Source organism: Mesoplodon densirostris, chromosome 19 (genome assembly GCF_025265405.1).
Source record: "Mesoplodon densirostris isolate mMesDen1 chromosome 19, mMesDen1 primary haplotype, whole genome shotgun sequence".
NCBI classification, from domain to species: Eukaryota; Metazoa; Chordata; class Mammalia; order Artiodactyla; family Ziphiidae; genus Mesoplodon; species Mesoplodon densirostris.
In genome coordinates, this window is record NC_082679.1 from 46262529 (window position 1) to 46280169 (window position 17641).

The window sequence follows — 17641 nt, forward strand, 5'->3', positions numbered from 1 at the left end:
ACTGAGCCACTTTACATATATATATATATAACTGAATCACTATATGTATATGTGTATAACTGAATCACATATATATGTATAACTGAGTCATATATATGTATAACTGAATATATATATATATATATATATATATATATATCAGTAATTAACACAACTTTGTAAATCAACTATACTTCAATTAAAGAAAAGAGTCCCCTTCATACTCAACAGATGCTCCAGGGGATGGGGCCACAGTCTGAAGATGCTGGACAGAAGACCCAGGCCCCAGGTGGTACCTGATGGAGACCCTTCTGCTGGACCAAGTTTCTTAAAGGACAAGGGATTTGCCCCAGGACTCACAGCAGCTGAAAAAGAGGAGAATTGAACCCAGATTTTCTGGCTCCAAGCCCAAAGCTCCTGACCCAGACCAGAGTGAATTTCTCTCTGCTTCCTGGTACTTGGAGAAAGCAGAGCCCTCATGCGGTCCTCTGTGTTCCATCCCCATCCCTCACTGGCCAATGCCCCACAAGTGCATCGGGCACCTACTGTGTACCAGGCCAGCCCCTCCAAACCACATCCTTCCCCTGTAACATGCCCTGAAATAAATGGTGGAAATACCCAACACACGTAAGGTTGCTATAAATGTTTTCTGCATTGTTTTGTTTATTCGTACACCATGTTCCTCCAAAAAGAATCAAAGCCACTTGAAGACACACGAATACTATCATGTTTTCTCTAACAAGTGAGTAACTAGGGGCAAAGGAAACATACACACATCTCAACTTTTTAAAAATAAGTGAGTGAATTGGGACAAAGGAAAAATAAAGATAGGAAATAAAAGAAAACTCAGGATGTCAATGAAAGATACAATTCCTGCACTTGTAAGAGGTGGACTCCAAAACTGACTTTCAGTAGCAGCCACTGTAGAGGGAAGCACCCTCTACAGAATATTCAAGAGATATTTTTAAGTAAGTAAAAAGAAAAAAATTATTGTTCAGAAGAAGTGAAACTATGTTTGTTACTGAGCCTCGAAACCAAGTTCTCCCATGGACTGAATAAATATGAGTTCCTTTCCCTTTGCCCCATCTGCCTAGAAATCTAATTCCTTCTCAATCACCAAGTGGGGAGCCTGCCTCACCTGCCTCGGCTGGGCAGGTGCATAAAGATGAGGCACTCTTTCTTCTGTTTTTACAACTTTTTTATCAAACTAGATCATATATACGTTAAAATGCACGTAAGTGTGCTGTTCAGTAAGATTTTACAAAATACACCTGTGTACCCAGCACTCAGATCAAGAAACAACATTACCAACATGCCTAAAGCCCCCTCCCAGCCAACACCTTGCCAAGGGCAAACACTGCCCAGACTTCTAATACCATAGATGTGCTTTTCCTGTTTTGCAAATTTACATAAATAGAATCATTCAGTGTCTGGCTTCCTTTGCTCAACCCTGTGTTTGTGAGTTGCCCATACATTGCTTGTGGCTGTAGTATGTTCATCTTCATTGCTGAATTCTGTCGTGTGGCTATACCACAATTTAGTCTCCTGCAGATGGGCAGGTCCATCCATTCTTGGTCAGGAAAATAAACACAATCACAGGTTGCACATGGGTATTTTTAACTGAGTTAATTCTTAATGATTTGTTTAAGTGCTTGAGTTTGGAAGATGCCAATGTTATTTTCCTAAACTTTTCCTAAATTTGACTTAAACACAGCATCTGAAAACTGTCAGTCTGGCAGCTGACATTATTTTGATCACTAAAATCCATTTTTGTAATGAAATATATCTTAGTCCTATGGCCAAGGGACCAAAAAATATAGAGAAAAAAATAAGAATTTTTTTCACTCTTTTGCAATTAGACATTCAACATTTATAGACAACATTTACTGAAACTTTACTGTGTGTCAGGAACTGTAGTAAACAATTGGTATGTACTATTTCTTTCAATCCTGACAAAAACCCCAGCAACAACTTACAGCTTTGTCCTCAGCACCTAGTGTAGGATCTAATACAAACCATACACTAAAAAGTGCTTATTAGGGGCTTCCCTGATGGTGCAGTGGTTAGGAATCTGCCTGTCAATGCAGGGGACACGGGTTTGAGCCCTGGTCTGGGAGGATCCTACATGCCTCCGAGCGACTAAGTCCGTGCGCCACAACTGCTGAGCCTACGCTCTAGAGCCCGTGAGCCACAACTACTGAAGCCCACGTGCCTAGAGCCCATGCTCTGCAATAAGAGAAGCCACTGCAGTGAGAAGCCCACACACGGTGACGAAGGGTGGCCCCCACTCACTGCAACTAGAGAAAGTCCGTGCGCAGCAACGAAGACACAAGGCAGCCAAAAATTAATTAATTAATTAATTAATTTTTTAAAAAAAGTAACACATGTCCATGCTTGAAATTTTTTAAAAAGTGCTTATTAAATAAGTCAATGAATGAATAATAGCAGATACCATTTATAGAGCCCAAAGTATATACCAGAAACTGTGCCAAATGTTTATATTCATTATCCTATTCAGTCTTCTCAACAAACCTGAGATAACATAGGAGACCACTTTGGGGGTGTTGCCCACCTCACAGGTTCCCACTTTCTCTGAAAATTACCCCCTGCTTAAGACAGGGCCTGGCAACCAACCAGACTGGGGACCAGCCGTGCCTACCAGACCACCCACAGTTGTCAGCCTGCCACAACAGAAGGACCCACACTATCCAAATAGGGGGCACACCTAGAGCATAGAGCTCTGGTGACCGGAGGGGAGTGTGCTGCTGGGATGCATAGGATGTCTGGTACAAAAGGCCACTCCTCCAAGGTCAGGAAACGTAACCAACTACGAGATACACAGAAATAAAAACAGCAAATGAGGCAACATGAGGTGACAGAGGAACATGTTCCAAATGAAGGAACAAATTAAAACCTCAAAAGAAGAACCAAGTTGTGTGGAAATGGGCAACCTACCCAATAAAGAGTTCAAGGTAATGACCATAAAGATGATCAAAGAACGCAGGAGAAGAATGGATAAACAGAGAGAAGCTAGAAGTTTTTAACAAAGAATTAGAAAATATAAAGAAGAACCAAATAGAAATGAAGAATATAATAGCTAAAATGAAAAATACACTAGTAGGAATCAACAGTAGATTAAATGATACAGAAGAATAGATCAGTTAGCTGGAAGACAGAGTAGTGGAAATCACTGATGCTGAACAGAAAAAAGAATAAAAATAAATGAGGACAGTTTAAGAGACCTCTGGGACAACATAAAGCATGCTAACACTCTCATTATGGGGTCCCAAAAGAGAAGAGAGAGAGAAAGGTGCAGGGAACATATTTGAAGACATAATAGCTGGAAACTTCCCTAACATAGGAAAGGAAACAGACGTCCAAGTTCAGGAAGCACAGCATCCCAAACAGGGCCAACCTAAAGAAGACCACAACAAGACACATTGTAATTAAAATGGCAAAAAAAATTTTTTTACGAGAGAATATTAAAAGCAGCAAGGGAAAAGCAACAAGTTACATACAAGGGACCTCCCATGAGGCTATCAGCTGACTTTTCAGCAGAAACTTTGAAGGCCAGAAGGGAGTGGCATGATATATTTAAAGTGATGAAAAGGGAAAAACCTACAACCAAGAATACTCTACCCAGCACAGCTTTCATTCAGATATGATAGAGAGATCAAAAGTTTTACCTACAAGCAAAAGCTAAAAGAGTTCAGCACCACCAAACCAGCTTTACAAGAAATGTTAAAGGGACTTCTCTAAGCAAAAAAGAAAAGGCCACAGCCAGAAACATGAAAATTATAAAAGGAAAAAGCTCAGTGGTAAAGGCAAATATACAGTAAAGGTAGTATATAATCAACCATGTACAAAGCTAGTAGGAAGGTTAAAAGACAAAAGTAGTAAAATCACCTATATCCACAATAATCAGTTAAAGGATACACAAAACAAAAAGATGTAAAATATCATGTCAAAAACAGTAATCATGAGGGGAGGGGAGTAAAACTTCAGGGTTGTTAAAATGTGTTTGAAATTAAGAGATCAGCAACTTAAAATAATCATAGATAGATAGACAGATAGATAGACAGCCTGATCTCATGGTAACCACAAACCAAAAATCTATAATAGATACATACACAAAAAAGAGAAAGGAATCCAAACATAACACTAAAGGTAGGCATCAAATCACAAGGAAAGAGAACAAAAGAAGAAAAAAGGAACAAAAAAGAACTATAAAAACAAGCCCAAAACAGTGAACAAAATGGCAATAAGAACATACTCATCAATAATTACTTTAAATGTAAATGGGCTAAATGCTCTAATCAAAAGACACAGATTGGGTGAATGGATACAAAAACAAGACCCATATATATGCTGCTTATAAGAGACTCACTTCAGATCTAAAGATACACACAGACAAAGTGAGAGAATGAGAAAAGGTATTCCATGCAAATGTAAATCAAAAGAAAGCCAGGGTAGCAATATTTATATCAGACAAAATATACTTTAAAACAAAGACTGTAACAAGAGACAAAGAAGGACATTACATAATGATCCAGGGATCACTCCAAGAAGAAGAAATAACAATTGTAAATATATATGCATCTAACATAGGAGCACATAAAAAAGAATAAAATACCTAGGAATAAATATAACTAAAAAGGTAGAAGACATGTACTCAGAAACTATAAGACACTGAGGAAAGAAACTGAAAACTACACAAACGGATGGAAAGATATACCATATTCATGGATTGGAAGAATTAATATTGTTAAAATGACCATATTACCCAAGGCAATTTACAGATTCAATGCAATCTCTATCAAAATACCAACGGCCTTTTTCACAGAACTAGAACAAATAATCCTAAAATTTATATATAAATAAATTTTATATATAGAACCACAAAAGACCCCAAATAGCCAAAACAATCTAGAGAAAGAAGAAGAGAGCTGGAAGTATCACACTCCCTGGCTTCAGACTATACTACAGTAATCAAAACAGTATGGTAGGGCTTCCCTGGTGGTGCAGTGGTTGAGAGTCCACCTGCCGATGCAGGGGACATGGGTTTGTGCCCTGGTCTGGGAAGATCCCACATGCCGCGGAGCAGCTAGGCCCGTGAGCCATGGCCGCTGAGTCTGCATGTCCAGAGCCTGTGCTCCACAAGGGGAGAGGCCACAGCAGTGAGAGGCCCGTGTACCGCAAAAAACAAAAACAAAAACAAAAACACAGTATGGTACAACACAAGAAACAGACACATAGTTTAATGGAGCAGAATAGAGAGCCCAGAAATAAACCCATGGACTTATGGTCAATTAATCTATGACAAAGGAGGCAAAAGTATACAATGGGGAAAAGAAATGAAATTCTGCCATTTGCAACAGCAAGGATGGACCTGGAGGATATCGTGTTTAGTAAAATAAGTCAGACAGAGAAAGAAAAATACTGTATGTTATCATTTATTTGTGGAATCTTAAAAATAAAAAAAAAACAAATGAAAGAATATAACAAAACACAGACTCACAGATCATTGAGAACAAACTAGTGGTTACTAGTGGGGAGAGGGAAGCGGGGAGGGGCAAGACAGGGGTAGGGGATTAATAGGTACAAACTACTATGTATAAGATAAATAAGATACAAGGATATATTGTACAGCACAGGTAATACAGCCAATTTTTATAACTTTAAATGGAGTATAACCTATGAAAAATTTGAATCACTATGTTGTACACCTGTAAATCAACTATACCTCAATAAACAAAAACTACCCCCTGCTTATGCATACGTCCAATAGATGCCACATTTGTGCTATATGCCCTCCACCCCCAACCTCGTCACAGTTGATTGGATCAAACGTGAACACCGAATGCAACTCAGCGGATTTTCTCTTGGGAATCTGGACTTACATCTGAAAGACAGTCAGTCAGGTCTGCTTTTGGTTAAAATGAGCTACTGTGAACTCACTCCTAAGCTGCAGGGTGGACTTTTTTGGAGTAATGGAGAAAGAGGGTCTGCAGGGTGAGAAAATTAGGAGACTGAACAGAGAGATGCAGAGACAAGAGGCAAAGTCCTGCCTGGGTTCCCATCTACTTCTCTGTTCCCCACTCCAGGACCTCAAAAAGCCCAGACTTAGGTTCTAGTAAATTTTCCTTTTTGCTTAAAATGGTTCAAGTTGGCACCCATTAGTTGCATTAGTTGCTACCCAAAAAAATCTAAACTAAGGTAGGTAAATATTATTTTTCCCCGTCTACATATGAAGGAATTGAAGCTCAGAGGAAGTGAAGTGACTTCCTTAAGGGCACAATTCAGTGAGTGGTAGAGCAAACACACGAACCCAAGTCCACCTAACTCTGCAGCCTGAGCTGTTTCCTATTCCACATGCTGAGGTTTCTCAGTCCAGATCAATGGGGCCCCAGATCAATCTTTCACCCCTTTTGCAAGCTTTTTGAGGGCTGGAGCCACGTCTAACTCCCTGTAGCAGCTCCACCTGGGATAAATAGGTGTCACTAGCAAGCCTGGTGGGATGGAGATTTCACGGGGCCAGGGGAAACATCACGGGGTGACTGATGGGAAGTTAATGGGTTTTGTGGATGCAAACTGTAGACGCAGGAAAGTGGGGCATGGAACTGAGATCCTTCCCAGTTTGACAGACAAACCAGTGAGCAGTTCACAAAAGTCCACAGCAGTCCTAAAGCTGAAGATGGACCACAGCAAGACTGAAGACTTTGGTGAGGGGTACTGCATGCCACCCTGGAAAATGGAGAACCCCTAAATCTTCCTCATACCACAACCCTCAGCCGGGCTGCCTTAACTTCAGCCTTGGCAGGGTAAGTGGAATGAGAACTGGGTTTGGGCCCAGGCTAAACCTGGGGGTTAGGGCAACCCCAGGGCCTGGATCAAGAGCACATCATTGGCAAAGTCCTCATTCTACAGAGACTGGACCACTTGATCCCCTCTGCACACACACGGCCAACCCCACCTTCCACAAGATAGCCAGAGAGACCTTTTTAAAACACATACCTGACCATGTCACTCCCTCCTTAAAGCTCTTATGTGGCCCCCAAGGCCCTCAGCCTGTTATTCAAGGCATTAGCCTGTCACTCAAGGCCTTTATGACCTGCTGCAATATAATGAGAAATATATTTTGTCTTTGTCCTAGGTTCCTCACACAGAGCAACTAAAACCCACATAATTTCCTAAGTGTGACGAGTGATAGGAGCATCTTTTGTTACAATATTTGGTTTTTGTATAGAGCTTCTGAGACTCTTGAAATTTCCTAAGTGATAGGAGTGTCTTTTGTTAGTCATACCAAGCCCTTTGATCACACCTGAGTTTATGCTAATGGAGTGGCTTAGGGTGGGGCCCACACACAGCCTCAGGGTGGCAAGGGTCACCAGAAATACCAAGTGATTACAGGGTTGGAACTTTCAGTCCTATCCACTGACCTACAGAAAGGGGATGGAGCCATGGGGGCTGGAGATTAAGCTGTATAAAAACTCTTGAACAGGGCCTCCCTGGTGGCGCAGTGGTTGAGAGTCCGCCTGCCGATGCAGGGGATACGGGTTCGTGCCCCGGTCTGGGAGGATCCCATATGCCGCGGAGCGGCTGGGCCCGTGAGCCATGGCCGCTGGGCCTGTGCATCCGGAGCCTGTGCTCCGCAATGGGAGAGGCCACAACAGTGAGAGGCCCGCATACCGCAAAAAAAAAAAAAAAAAAAAAAAAAAAAAAAACTCTTGAACAATGAGACTTGATGAGCTTCCTGGTGGGTGAACACATCGAGGTGCAGGGAGGGTGGTGCCCCCAGAGAGGTCACAGAGGCTTCACACACCACTCCACACCCTCACACTTTGCCCTGTACATCTCTCCCCTCTGGCTGTTCCCGGGTTGTATTTTTTGTAAGAAACTGGTAAACATAAGTAAAGTGTTTCCCTGAGTTCTGCAAGCCATTCTAGCACACTGTTGAACCCAAGGAGGGGATCATGGGAACTTTCTACTTATAATCAAAGGGTAGTTTTGCAACGGATGCCTAAAGTGGGGAGCAGTCTTTAGGGTGCTGTGCCCTTAAGCTGTGGCATCTGTGCTAACTGGGGAGTTGCAGAATTGAATCGAATTGTTGGACACCCACTTGATGCCTAGAGAGCTGGAGAATCAACTGCTGCTGTGGAGAACACTCCAGACCTGCATTCCAATCTTCTCTCATAACACACCACTCATTCACACTCAACTCCCAATATTCCAAATTACCTGTGCCCCTGGAATCACCTTGGTCTCTCAACAGCTACACAGCCATTGTACACACAAGCTATTCTCTCTCCTGGAACATCACCCAGTCCTGTCCATCTGGCGAAAAATTTTTTTTTTTTTTCTTTTTGCGGTATGCGGGCCTCTCACTGTTGTGGCCTCTCCCGTTGCGGAGCACAGGCTCCGGATGCGCAGGCCCAGCGGCCATGGCTCACGGGCCCAGCCGCTCCGCGGCATATGGGATCCTCCCAGACCGGGGCACGAACCCGTATCCCCTGCATCGGCAGGCGGACTCTTAACCACTGCGCCACCAGGGAGGCCCTGGCGAAATTTTAATTAAACTTTAAGCTCAATTCAAGGAGCACAACCTCAAAGCAGGTTTTTCTAACCTCCTCAGATTGGGTTAAGTGTCCTTTCTCTGTGCACATTTGGCAAAGAAAATAAATTGTTCTGTGACCATTGGTTTATACATCTGCCTTTCCTGACAGACTGTGGGCCCCTTAAGAGCAGGGACCTGGTTTTCTACATAATTTTTTTCACCAGTACACAGCAGGTATCAGTAAGTATACCTGTGGTAGGTATCAGTAAGTATGTTTGGGATGTGTGAATGGATGCATGCAAATGGGGTAAATAGATAAGTAGATGGGTGAATAAATGGGAGTTTGTATGGATAAATGGATGGGTAAATGGATAGGAGGAAGAATAAGTGGATGTGTGGGAGGATATGGAGGTAGATAGATGAAAAGAAGGTTAGACGGATGGATGGATGGATGGATGGATGGATGGATGGATGTCAATGATTTTATTTAACTCATTAACTAATGAGGGAGCCAACAGAATGTTATACACAATTCAAAGTAGAAGCCAAAGTGTAGCCACAAGTACAGCTTTTAGCCCATTCACCCCCAACAAGATATCAATCGACCTCATCTGATAAAATGCATTTGCATCTCAATGGACAAAAACAGTTTCCATCACAATCAGTTTTCCACAACTTCCAAAATAATAAAACAGCTTAGAAACCATGTAAGCTACAAACTCCTATAGAAACAGACATCCATGTGCCAAGCAACACCTAACAGATAATTAGAAGGACACCTGATAATCTTTTCTGCCTGTTTTAAAGTGTCTCATCTTCCCTGGCATGGCTTAACCAGGTGTGCATCTCTGAAAGGCCACTTAAATTCAGAAGGCCTCAATCTCCTCATCTGCAAAGTGGGATGAGAGCACAAAACCCTTCAAGCTCTCAGCAGACAGCAGCTCCGGAAGGTGCTGCTTCAGGTTTTACAGATGCTTCCCCACCTCCTGAGCTTCTTCTCTCTACTTCAGCACCACCTCTGAGCTTGTTGGTCTTAGGAGGGCCCTGCCACTGTCCCCACACCCCACCAAGCATGAACGTCTTTCTTCATCTCCCCTTAACACTACCGAGACATCTTCAAGGGGATGGATGGATGGCGGACTGGAAGACAGGAGTTGGGATAGGTGAATTAGTGGGAGGACAGATGGGTGAATGAGTGGATACATAGAGAGATGACAGGAGGATGGGAGAAAGGATACGTGAATTCATGGGAGGATAGATGAGTGGACGGAGAGATGGATAAATGGATGGATCAATCAATTCTGATGCCTGCATGTCTAAGCCTAGGGTTCAGTCCTTAGGTTGTCTTTGCAGCCTGGACACCCCTCAGAGTTCTGCTGCCTACCAGCGACTCCCGAAATTCATCATGTGTAAAATCACACTCATGTTCTTCTTCCCCAAACTTGATTCCCTCCCAATGTTCTGCTCCTCGGTGAACGGCAACACTGTCCATCCCGCTGCACCAACCAGAAGTCTAGGCATCATCCCCGATTCCATCCACTCCCGCCACGCCCATACCCAAGACATCACCACGTCTCATTGATTTTACCTTCAACATCTACCTCTAACGGGTTCATCTCTCTCCAGCTCCAGGGCCACCATCACTTCCCTCCTGGGCTAGTGTGCTCACCACCTCTCAGCCTCCCTGCCTCCATTCGGTCTTGCCCCCAACTAACTCCCCACTACCAATAAAGCAATCTCAAAACGCAGGTCTGGGGACTTCACTGGCGGTCCAGTGATTAGGATTCCGTGCTTCCAATGCAGGGGGCGCGGGTTCGATCTGTGGTGGGCAAACTAAGATCCCACATGTCGCGCAGCCAAAAAACCCAAAAAACAAACGTAGGTCTGATTATGCCACCACCACTCCTCCAATATTGTTTAAAACATTCTTATGCCTTCCACTGCTCTCAAGATCGAAAGCGGTCCTGTCCCCTGCCCGCTTCTCCCGCCTCGTCCCACACCCTGACAAGGTCAGACCTCCCATGACATTCACTCACATGCTTCCCAAACTTGTGGCATGTCTCATCATGGCAACTTGACGTTTATCTCTGTCACTCCGTGGTTAACGTCTGTCACCTCCTCTAAGCAGTAAGCCCCACAAAGGAGAGATCATGACTATTTTGGCTTTGTTTTGGGGTCAAGCAGGCTTGGGTGCAAACCTGGGTTCTGCCCCTAATTAGCCATGTGAACTTGAACAACTTACTCAGCCTCCATAAACCTCCTGCCTGCACAATAATAAAAAAAAAATGGAGAAAATATTGTCCCCCTCCACAGGATACCATAAGGATGGAATTGAATAATGCACGTAGAGTGGTTGACAGAGGGTATGGTCACAGGGAGGACGTGTCATGACTGGCTGGGAACAGCAGCAGCAAAGTGTGCATGCAGACCCTGCTCACCCTGCAGCCAGCTGACCCTGAAATGAGCTCTACCCTGAGTACAGATCTTCAAGCAGGCCCAGAAATAGGCTCCCTGAGATGGGCCTCTGGGGATAAGAGAGGAGGGGCTGACTTCTACACTCATTACCTGGGGACCTTCTCTCAGAGCCCTGGAAGGGAGGCTTCCCTCCTACCAGGAGACAGCGAGGGGCAGCCTGCCCCAGCCCTCCACCCGGGAGAAAGGGTGTTCGGGGCCTATTCAGTGCCCAGAAGGGTTTAGGAACCCAGAGACCAGCCTCCTCAGCAGGTCCATTTCTTTAAGTCCCTTCCTCCCTCAAGAGCCTATGGTGGCTCCCCGCTGCCTACAGCATCAGGTACAGTCTCCTCTCCGTGGAATCCCACCTCCATCCTCCGTCTGGCACCTGGCACCCCAGAGCCCACCCTTCATCCAGACAGGCCTCTTCACCAGCCTCCATACTCCTTCTCCACCCCAGGCCCCACCCTCCATCCTGGAAAGCCTTCTGTCTTCAGGTGTCCCTCTCTAAATCCTTCCCCACCCCTCAGACCCCACCCCCTCCGTCTTCCAGAAAGCCCTCTAGGACTGACCCAGCCCGCACTCATTTCCGTCTCTTCTGAGGGCCTTGGGCCTGATGCCTCCAATGAAAGGCTAAGCTCTGATGTAAAACAGACCCATCTGGATGCAGTCCCCAGCTTACTACTGTTAAAAGATACATTTTTAAAAGGATAAAATCATGAATGTTATACAAATATAAAATAAACAACACATGTCAAAGATTTCATTTAACGGATTAATTACTTAGGGAAAAATAAGACATTATACACAATTTAAAGGAGAATCCGAAGCACAGCCACAAGTATAGCTTTTAGCCCCCTCTCTACAAGATCTCAATTGACTTCACCTGATAAAATGTATTTGCATCTTAATGAACAAGAACAATTTCCCATCACAATCAGTTTTCTACAACTTCCAAAATAATAAAACAGCTTAGAGACCATGAAAGCTACAAACTCCTATAGAAACAGACAACCATGTGCCGGGTTAACACAGAATAGTCAATTCGAAGGACAGCTGGTAATCTTTTCTGCCTGTTTTAAAAGTGTTTCATCATCTTACCTGGAGTGGCTTAACCAGGTGTGAATCTCTGGAAAGTCACTTAAATTCGGTGGGTCTCAGTCTCCTCATCCGTAAAGTGGGGTGAAAGCACAACACCCTCCATGCTCTCAGCGGAGAGCAACTCCAGAAGGGGCTGCCTCAGGTTTTACAGGTGCTTCCCTGCCCCCAGCTTCCTCTCTCTACTTCAGCACCACCTCAGAACTTGTTGGCCTTGGGAGGGCTCTGGTTCCTGACCCCACCCGCCACCAAGCAAGAACCAAGCCCTCTTCTCTTCCTTCATCCCCCTTAACATGTTCAAGGGGACCATTAGCAAAAATCAGAGGGAAAGAGGAAAAATCCTTTTAAAGCTGGTGGGTTAGGTTTTCCTCCCTCACTTCGTTCTCTTTTTAGAGCATGGTGTACTCCCCACCCCCAAAGGCAGTCTGGAGAGCCGGGCCCTCTGTAACGTAATTCAAGGTTGGGAAGATGCTTTTGACATAATTCTGTATAAGGGATATCACTAGTACAAGGTAACCTTCCTGAAGGGTGTAATGGGATTGACTGATTGATTGATTGCTGCACGGCTTGCGGGATCTTAGCTCCCTAACCAGGGACTGAACCTGCGCCCTTGGTAGTGAAAGCGCAGAGTCCTAATCACTGGACCGCCAGGGAATTCCCTGTGCTGGGTTTTTGAGACAGATATCCCACCCAGAGGCCAGACCATCCTGATGGCCCTTCCTCCTTCCCTCCTCCACCCTTAGTATCAGAAGATTCCCCCCAACAATAGAATTGATAAGTTGACCATACCTATGAGTGACAAGGGTAATACAGAGCACACTCTAGGGCAGGTCCCCACAGCCTGGCACCTCACTGTCCTCAGATGGCACTGCATAACCTCTCCCAGGCTCCTCCCTCCAGCCTCCCTACCCCGCCCTTGGTGTAGCAGACACTAAATATCACTGTGCTTCCCTGGTGCCCAGGAAATGTCCCTCCTGCAAGTCTGACCCCATACAGAAGAAAGCTTCAAAACTATATGGACATAACCCACTGAAATCAAGAACAATCACAGACATGCACAAACTTACCCATGAGGATGTTCACTGTGGTGCTGTCTAGAAGTGTGAAAAACTCAAAAGTGAATGCCCAGCAGTAGAGAATTGGTTAGATAAAATACGGTACAGCCATCGGATGCAACGCTAGGCAGCCATGAGAAGCGTGACATAGAAGAGAGAGTGAGCAAGCTCACTCCATTAGGGACACTCGTACAGATGTGAGATTAAAAAGAAAGAAAAAGAAACCTCAACATTAACAGTGACCAGCTTTTCTGTTCTTTTTTCACCTTTTTATGTTTCTCCAGTGTCCTGTTTATGGATGTACAGACAGGCAAATCAATATAAGCCAACTCCCCAAACCTAGACCCCAACACCACCATGCCCAGTGGAAACCAATTCCCATTCTGGGCTCCAGTGTGAAGAACAAGCCAGATTTGCCAGCCCAGCGATGCTCAAACAGAGGGTAGAGGGGGATGAATTCTTTATCAGCTAGAGCCTTCCACAAGGCCCTGCCACAAAATACACATACACACAGTCTTGCCAAAGGGGACAGACTACAGGTAAAACCACTCAACAACCAGAATACCCATCCTGCACAGATCAGCAGGTGTCTGCTTAGGAAGGTCAAGGTCACTTTCAGGAGGGTTGCACAGGGGGCACAGCCCTGGCCTGGGAGTCCTAGAGCCTCCAATCCTAGCTGTCTAGCCCTGGCCTGCCCCTGCTTTCTCCAGTCCTTTATTTGTTCATCCATAAAATAAATGCATGGGGTTGGACAAAGGGCCCCTCAGGTTCCATTTCTTAGGACTCAGAAATGTTTCCCTTTATTCTGGCCCCATGCCCCACATAGCACACATGCCTCCTGATGACTCCAGATGGAGCTGGAATCCCTCAGCCTGGGTCCCTCCACCCCCCTCAGTCTGGGGGATGGGGTAGGCAGTACAGGAGGCAGAGCCCAGAATGAACAGTTACCAAAGGGGGCTGGGAAGTGTCCTTACCCACCAAGGCTCTACACCATGCAGGTCTCTCCGCCTCCACCCAGGGAAGCCCAAGCCATGGTGACTGTCAGAGGTCGGCTGGAGTGAGGTTTGTTTTCTCCACCAGAGCCTGCTCTGCCCCCACCCTCCCTGCGGTGCCACTGTCTGCCTGGCTTCTCTTCCACGCCATCCCTATGGCTCCTCTCCTTCCCCAAGTTTTATCATCAGTATGTGCAGCTCTTTATCCTGTTTGATTTTTGACAACCACTTATTAGCTGCCATCGACAAAATGGGGGTTAGGAGAATTATCAACAAAGTATTTCATCAATTCATTCATCAAATTTAGAGTGCATGCTCTGTGCAGGCCCCCAAGGGTCTCCCTCCTGGGACTCCCAGTTAAGTAGGGGAGATTAAATAAATGATTCCACAAGTAACTGGAAAGCACCAGGACTAGCCAGAGCGCAATAAACCGGAGCTCTAATGTAATAAAGAAAGGGAGGTCTGGCGGATGGGCTGGACTTGTCCAAGGGCCCAAAGTAGAGTGGGGACAGGGCAGGTCCAGAAAGCCAGGAGCCCCTTCCTGAGCCAGGCACCCCTTGAGGCAGGCATGCATCTGCCAAGGTCAAGTTCTATGCCCAAGGTTTGGGGATAGGGGGATACAGAGGGCATAGGATCAGGCCAGGAGTAAAGGAAACAGGCAAGCTAGTCGCTCAGGAGAGGAAGGCTTCAGCCGGGCCTAGCTGACATTCCCGAACACCCTAGAACTCACCGCGCGGCAACTGGGCGTCCGCCCCTCCCAGTGGCCGTGACAGGGGTCCCCTGCCCGGATGCCCAGGCTTGCCTCTGAACAACCTGTCTGGCTGTCCTGCCCTGCACATAGCGTTTGTCTGCCCTTCTCTGCACATGTCTGAGTCTGCGCCTCTGCTCCCGCCTGTCTGTATGTCACTCTCTACACACGCCTGTCCGTCTGTCCTCACACGTCTGGCTGGCACGCCGGCCTCCCTGCATCTCCCGGCCTCCTCGCCGCGCCGCCCCGCCTGCCGCTGTGTGGGTGTCGGGCTGGCAGTGCGCAGAGGGGCGCGGCTCGGCCCTCCCCCTCCGCCGCGTCCCCCCAGCTCAGGAATGACCCGGGCGGCGGCCCAGCGCTGCTGAGGCCCCGGAGCCGCGGCGCAGGGCGGCGGGAGCGGGCGGCCGTGGCGTGGGCGGCGGCGCGGGGCCGGCAGGCGGCCGGGCGGGGCTGAGGCAGGGCCGGGGCCAGGAAGCCGGGAAGCCGGGAAGCCGCCGCCGCCACCACCGCCGCCACCGCCTCGGCCGGGGATCTTGGGCCCCGGGTCGGCTCGGCAGGGCCCCGCCCCGCCACGCCCCTGCGCGCCAAGCAGGCCGAGGCGGAGCGGCGCGCCCCCCGCAACGCCGGAGCCGGAGCCCGAGCGCAGCGGCATCCAAGCGGGAACCGGAGCGGGAGCGGAGCCAGAGCGGGAACCTGAGCTGCGGCCGAAGCTGGAGCCGGCAGTGCGGCGCACGGAGCGGAGCGAGGCAGCCAAGCCGAGTAAGGGGCGTGGGGCCGGGGGCGGCGCTGGGGAGGGGCGGGGATGGGGTCCCGGCCCCCTCCCCTGCGCTCTGCGGCGGCCCCGGTGCAAACACACACCCGGGGTCGCTCAGCGCGGTCCGCGGCGGAACCGCAGCGCGCTCCGAACGGGATCCCCGCTCTCCCGCGGACCCCGGCCCCGACCCCCGCGCCCCCGGGCGGGCCACCGGGACTCGCGCGGGCCGTGGCTGCCCCTGAGCATGCCATCGGGCCGCAGGGATGGAGAGGTCTCCCGGTTCTTGCCCGACTTGAGTCCCAAACAAACATCCACCCCATAGAGGGAACATAAGACAGTCTTCACGACCCCGCGCCCTCGGTTTCGCGGACCCCTGAACAACCCACCCAAGAAGGGTAAACTAGGACGCACTTTTGGTCGGGGTAGAAGAGGAAAGGGGCTCCGGGCTTTGTGGAGTTTGAAGCTAGAACCCACCCCCGACCCTCGAGCCGGGAAGTTTGACCCTCCGACGGGCGGGCCACCAGGGCCATGACCCCGCTTCGATGCCTACCAAGCTGGCCTATCTCAGCACCATCGGTGGGAGAGGTGGTGTCCCCGCCGCACCTTCTCCAGCTCCGGGGCCGACTTTCCCTGGCGCGGTAAGCGGGACTCGAGGCTGAGTCCGAGGCGGCCGCTCTGGCTGGCTGCGCAGCGCCAAGCGGTACAGCCGCCTCTCCCTAATCGCTCTCGGAAGTTGGGTAGTGCCCACCAGACCCACGGCAGACTCGCACGACCCTCCCCCTCTCCCCATCGGCCCGGCGGTCCTGAGGCTGGCACGCGGAGGACCCAGGGCTGCCCTCCTGATCCCACGCGCCGTGCCAGCGGAGATGGCCAGGCCCAGGCTGGGAAGGGGAGGGTACCAGTGACAGGTGTGAGTGGCGGGGGCTCCTGGAGCTTGGTCCTTGGTCTTGATTCACACAGTCCACGGGCACCCGCCTTAAGCAAGCCCCTCCTGACTCTCCTCAAACATCCTGACTGCTCCACTGGAACAAGTGGCTTCACCTCCCTGTGCCTCAATTGCCTCCGCTGACAAGTAGGTAGGATTCTGTCGTGAGCAGAGTGTTTGAGGGCTTTGGAACCAGAGGGGGGGCTTGGCTGACTTCCTAGCCGTGTGATGTTAGGCAAGATACTTAACCTCTCTGAGCCTCAGTTTCCCCATCTGAAACATGGGGAAGGTGGGTTGGGAGGATTCAGTGAGGTGATGCTTGTAGGGGGCCTAGCATGGTGCTTGGCACTCAGCCATTACTCAGTTCAGGTTGACTACAGGTGTCGTTCACCAGTGGATGCTGAGGCAAAGCGAGTTGCCCTGAGGTGGCGGCGACACGACCCCCTCCCAACCCCCTTAGTCCCCCTCCAAGGAGGCCTCTGAATCCCCCAAGGGCTTGTTGACATCTAACTGCAGTGCAAAACCCCCTCTTTAGGGCCTGCCCTTTCTCAGCTGTTCCCTCCTCCCTGGGCGCTCTGCCTCCCAGCGGTGCTCCCCTCCCTACCTGTCATCTCCATCCAGGTTGGGAAAGACCGCATCTGATCAGCTCTTTTCTTCTGCCCTTGACTGATGTCCGCTGCTCACACTCTGTGCGAGGGAATTCACACCTCCCTCCACTCCGGGGCCTGGGGCCTGGGGAGGACTGCTTTCCCTGAGGAGCAATCAGACAGTCAGGTGGCTTGGATGTTCCAGTGGTGACAGTTCAGACAGGCAGTGAAGAGCAGCAGGAGCAGTCACCAGGGCAAGGAGACAGCGGGAAGTCTGAGGGGTCCCAACCCTGAACCTGCGCTGACCGTGGTGTGTTCATCCAGGCGACTGAGCCACGAGGCACCAGAAATGATAACCCTTGGGGAGGAAATGGAGCCCGTGGCTGACTGAGAGGTTAGAAGTTCAGAGCTGGAAGGGCCCCAGGAAGAGATCTGCCCAGTCTGTGCAGCTGAGGCTTCAGACCCAGAGCAGAACCAATGAGGCCCAAGGCCTGGGAG

At 48.6% G+C, this 17641-nt stretch overlaps 1 protein-coding gene across 1 annotated transcript in view; it reads left to right on the plus strand.

Moving 5' to 3' along the window:
* Positions 1-16173: 16173 nt before the first annotated feature.
* BEAN1 (brain expressed associated with NEDD4 1) overlaps positions 16174-17641 on the plus strand; it is a 38956-nt gene continuing 37488 nt past the window's right edge. The window contains exon 1 of the mRNA XM_060083164.1: positions 16174-16207. Within this exon, the coding sequence (XP_059939147.1) occupies positions 16174-16207 (34 nt within the window). The remainder of the gene's footprint in view (positions 16208-17641) is intronic.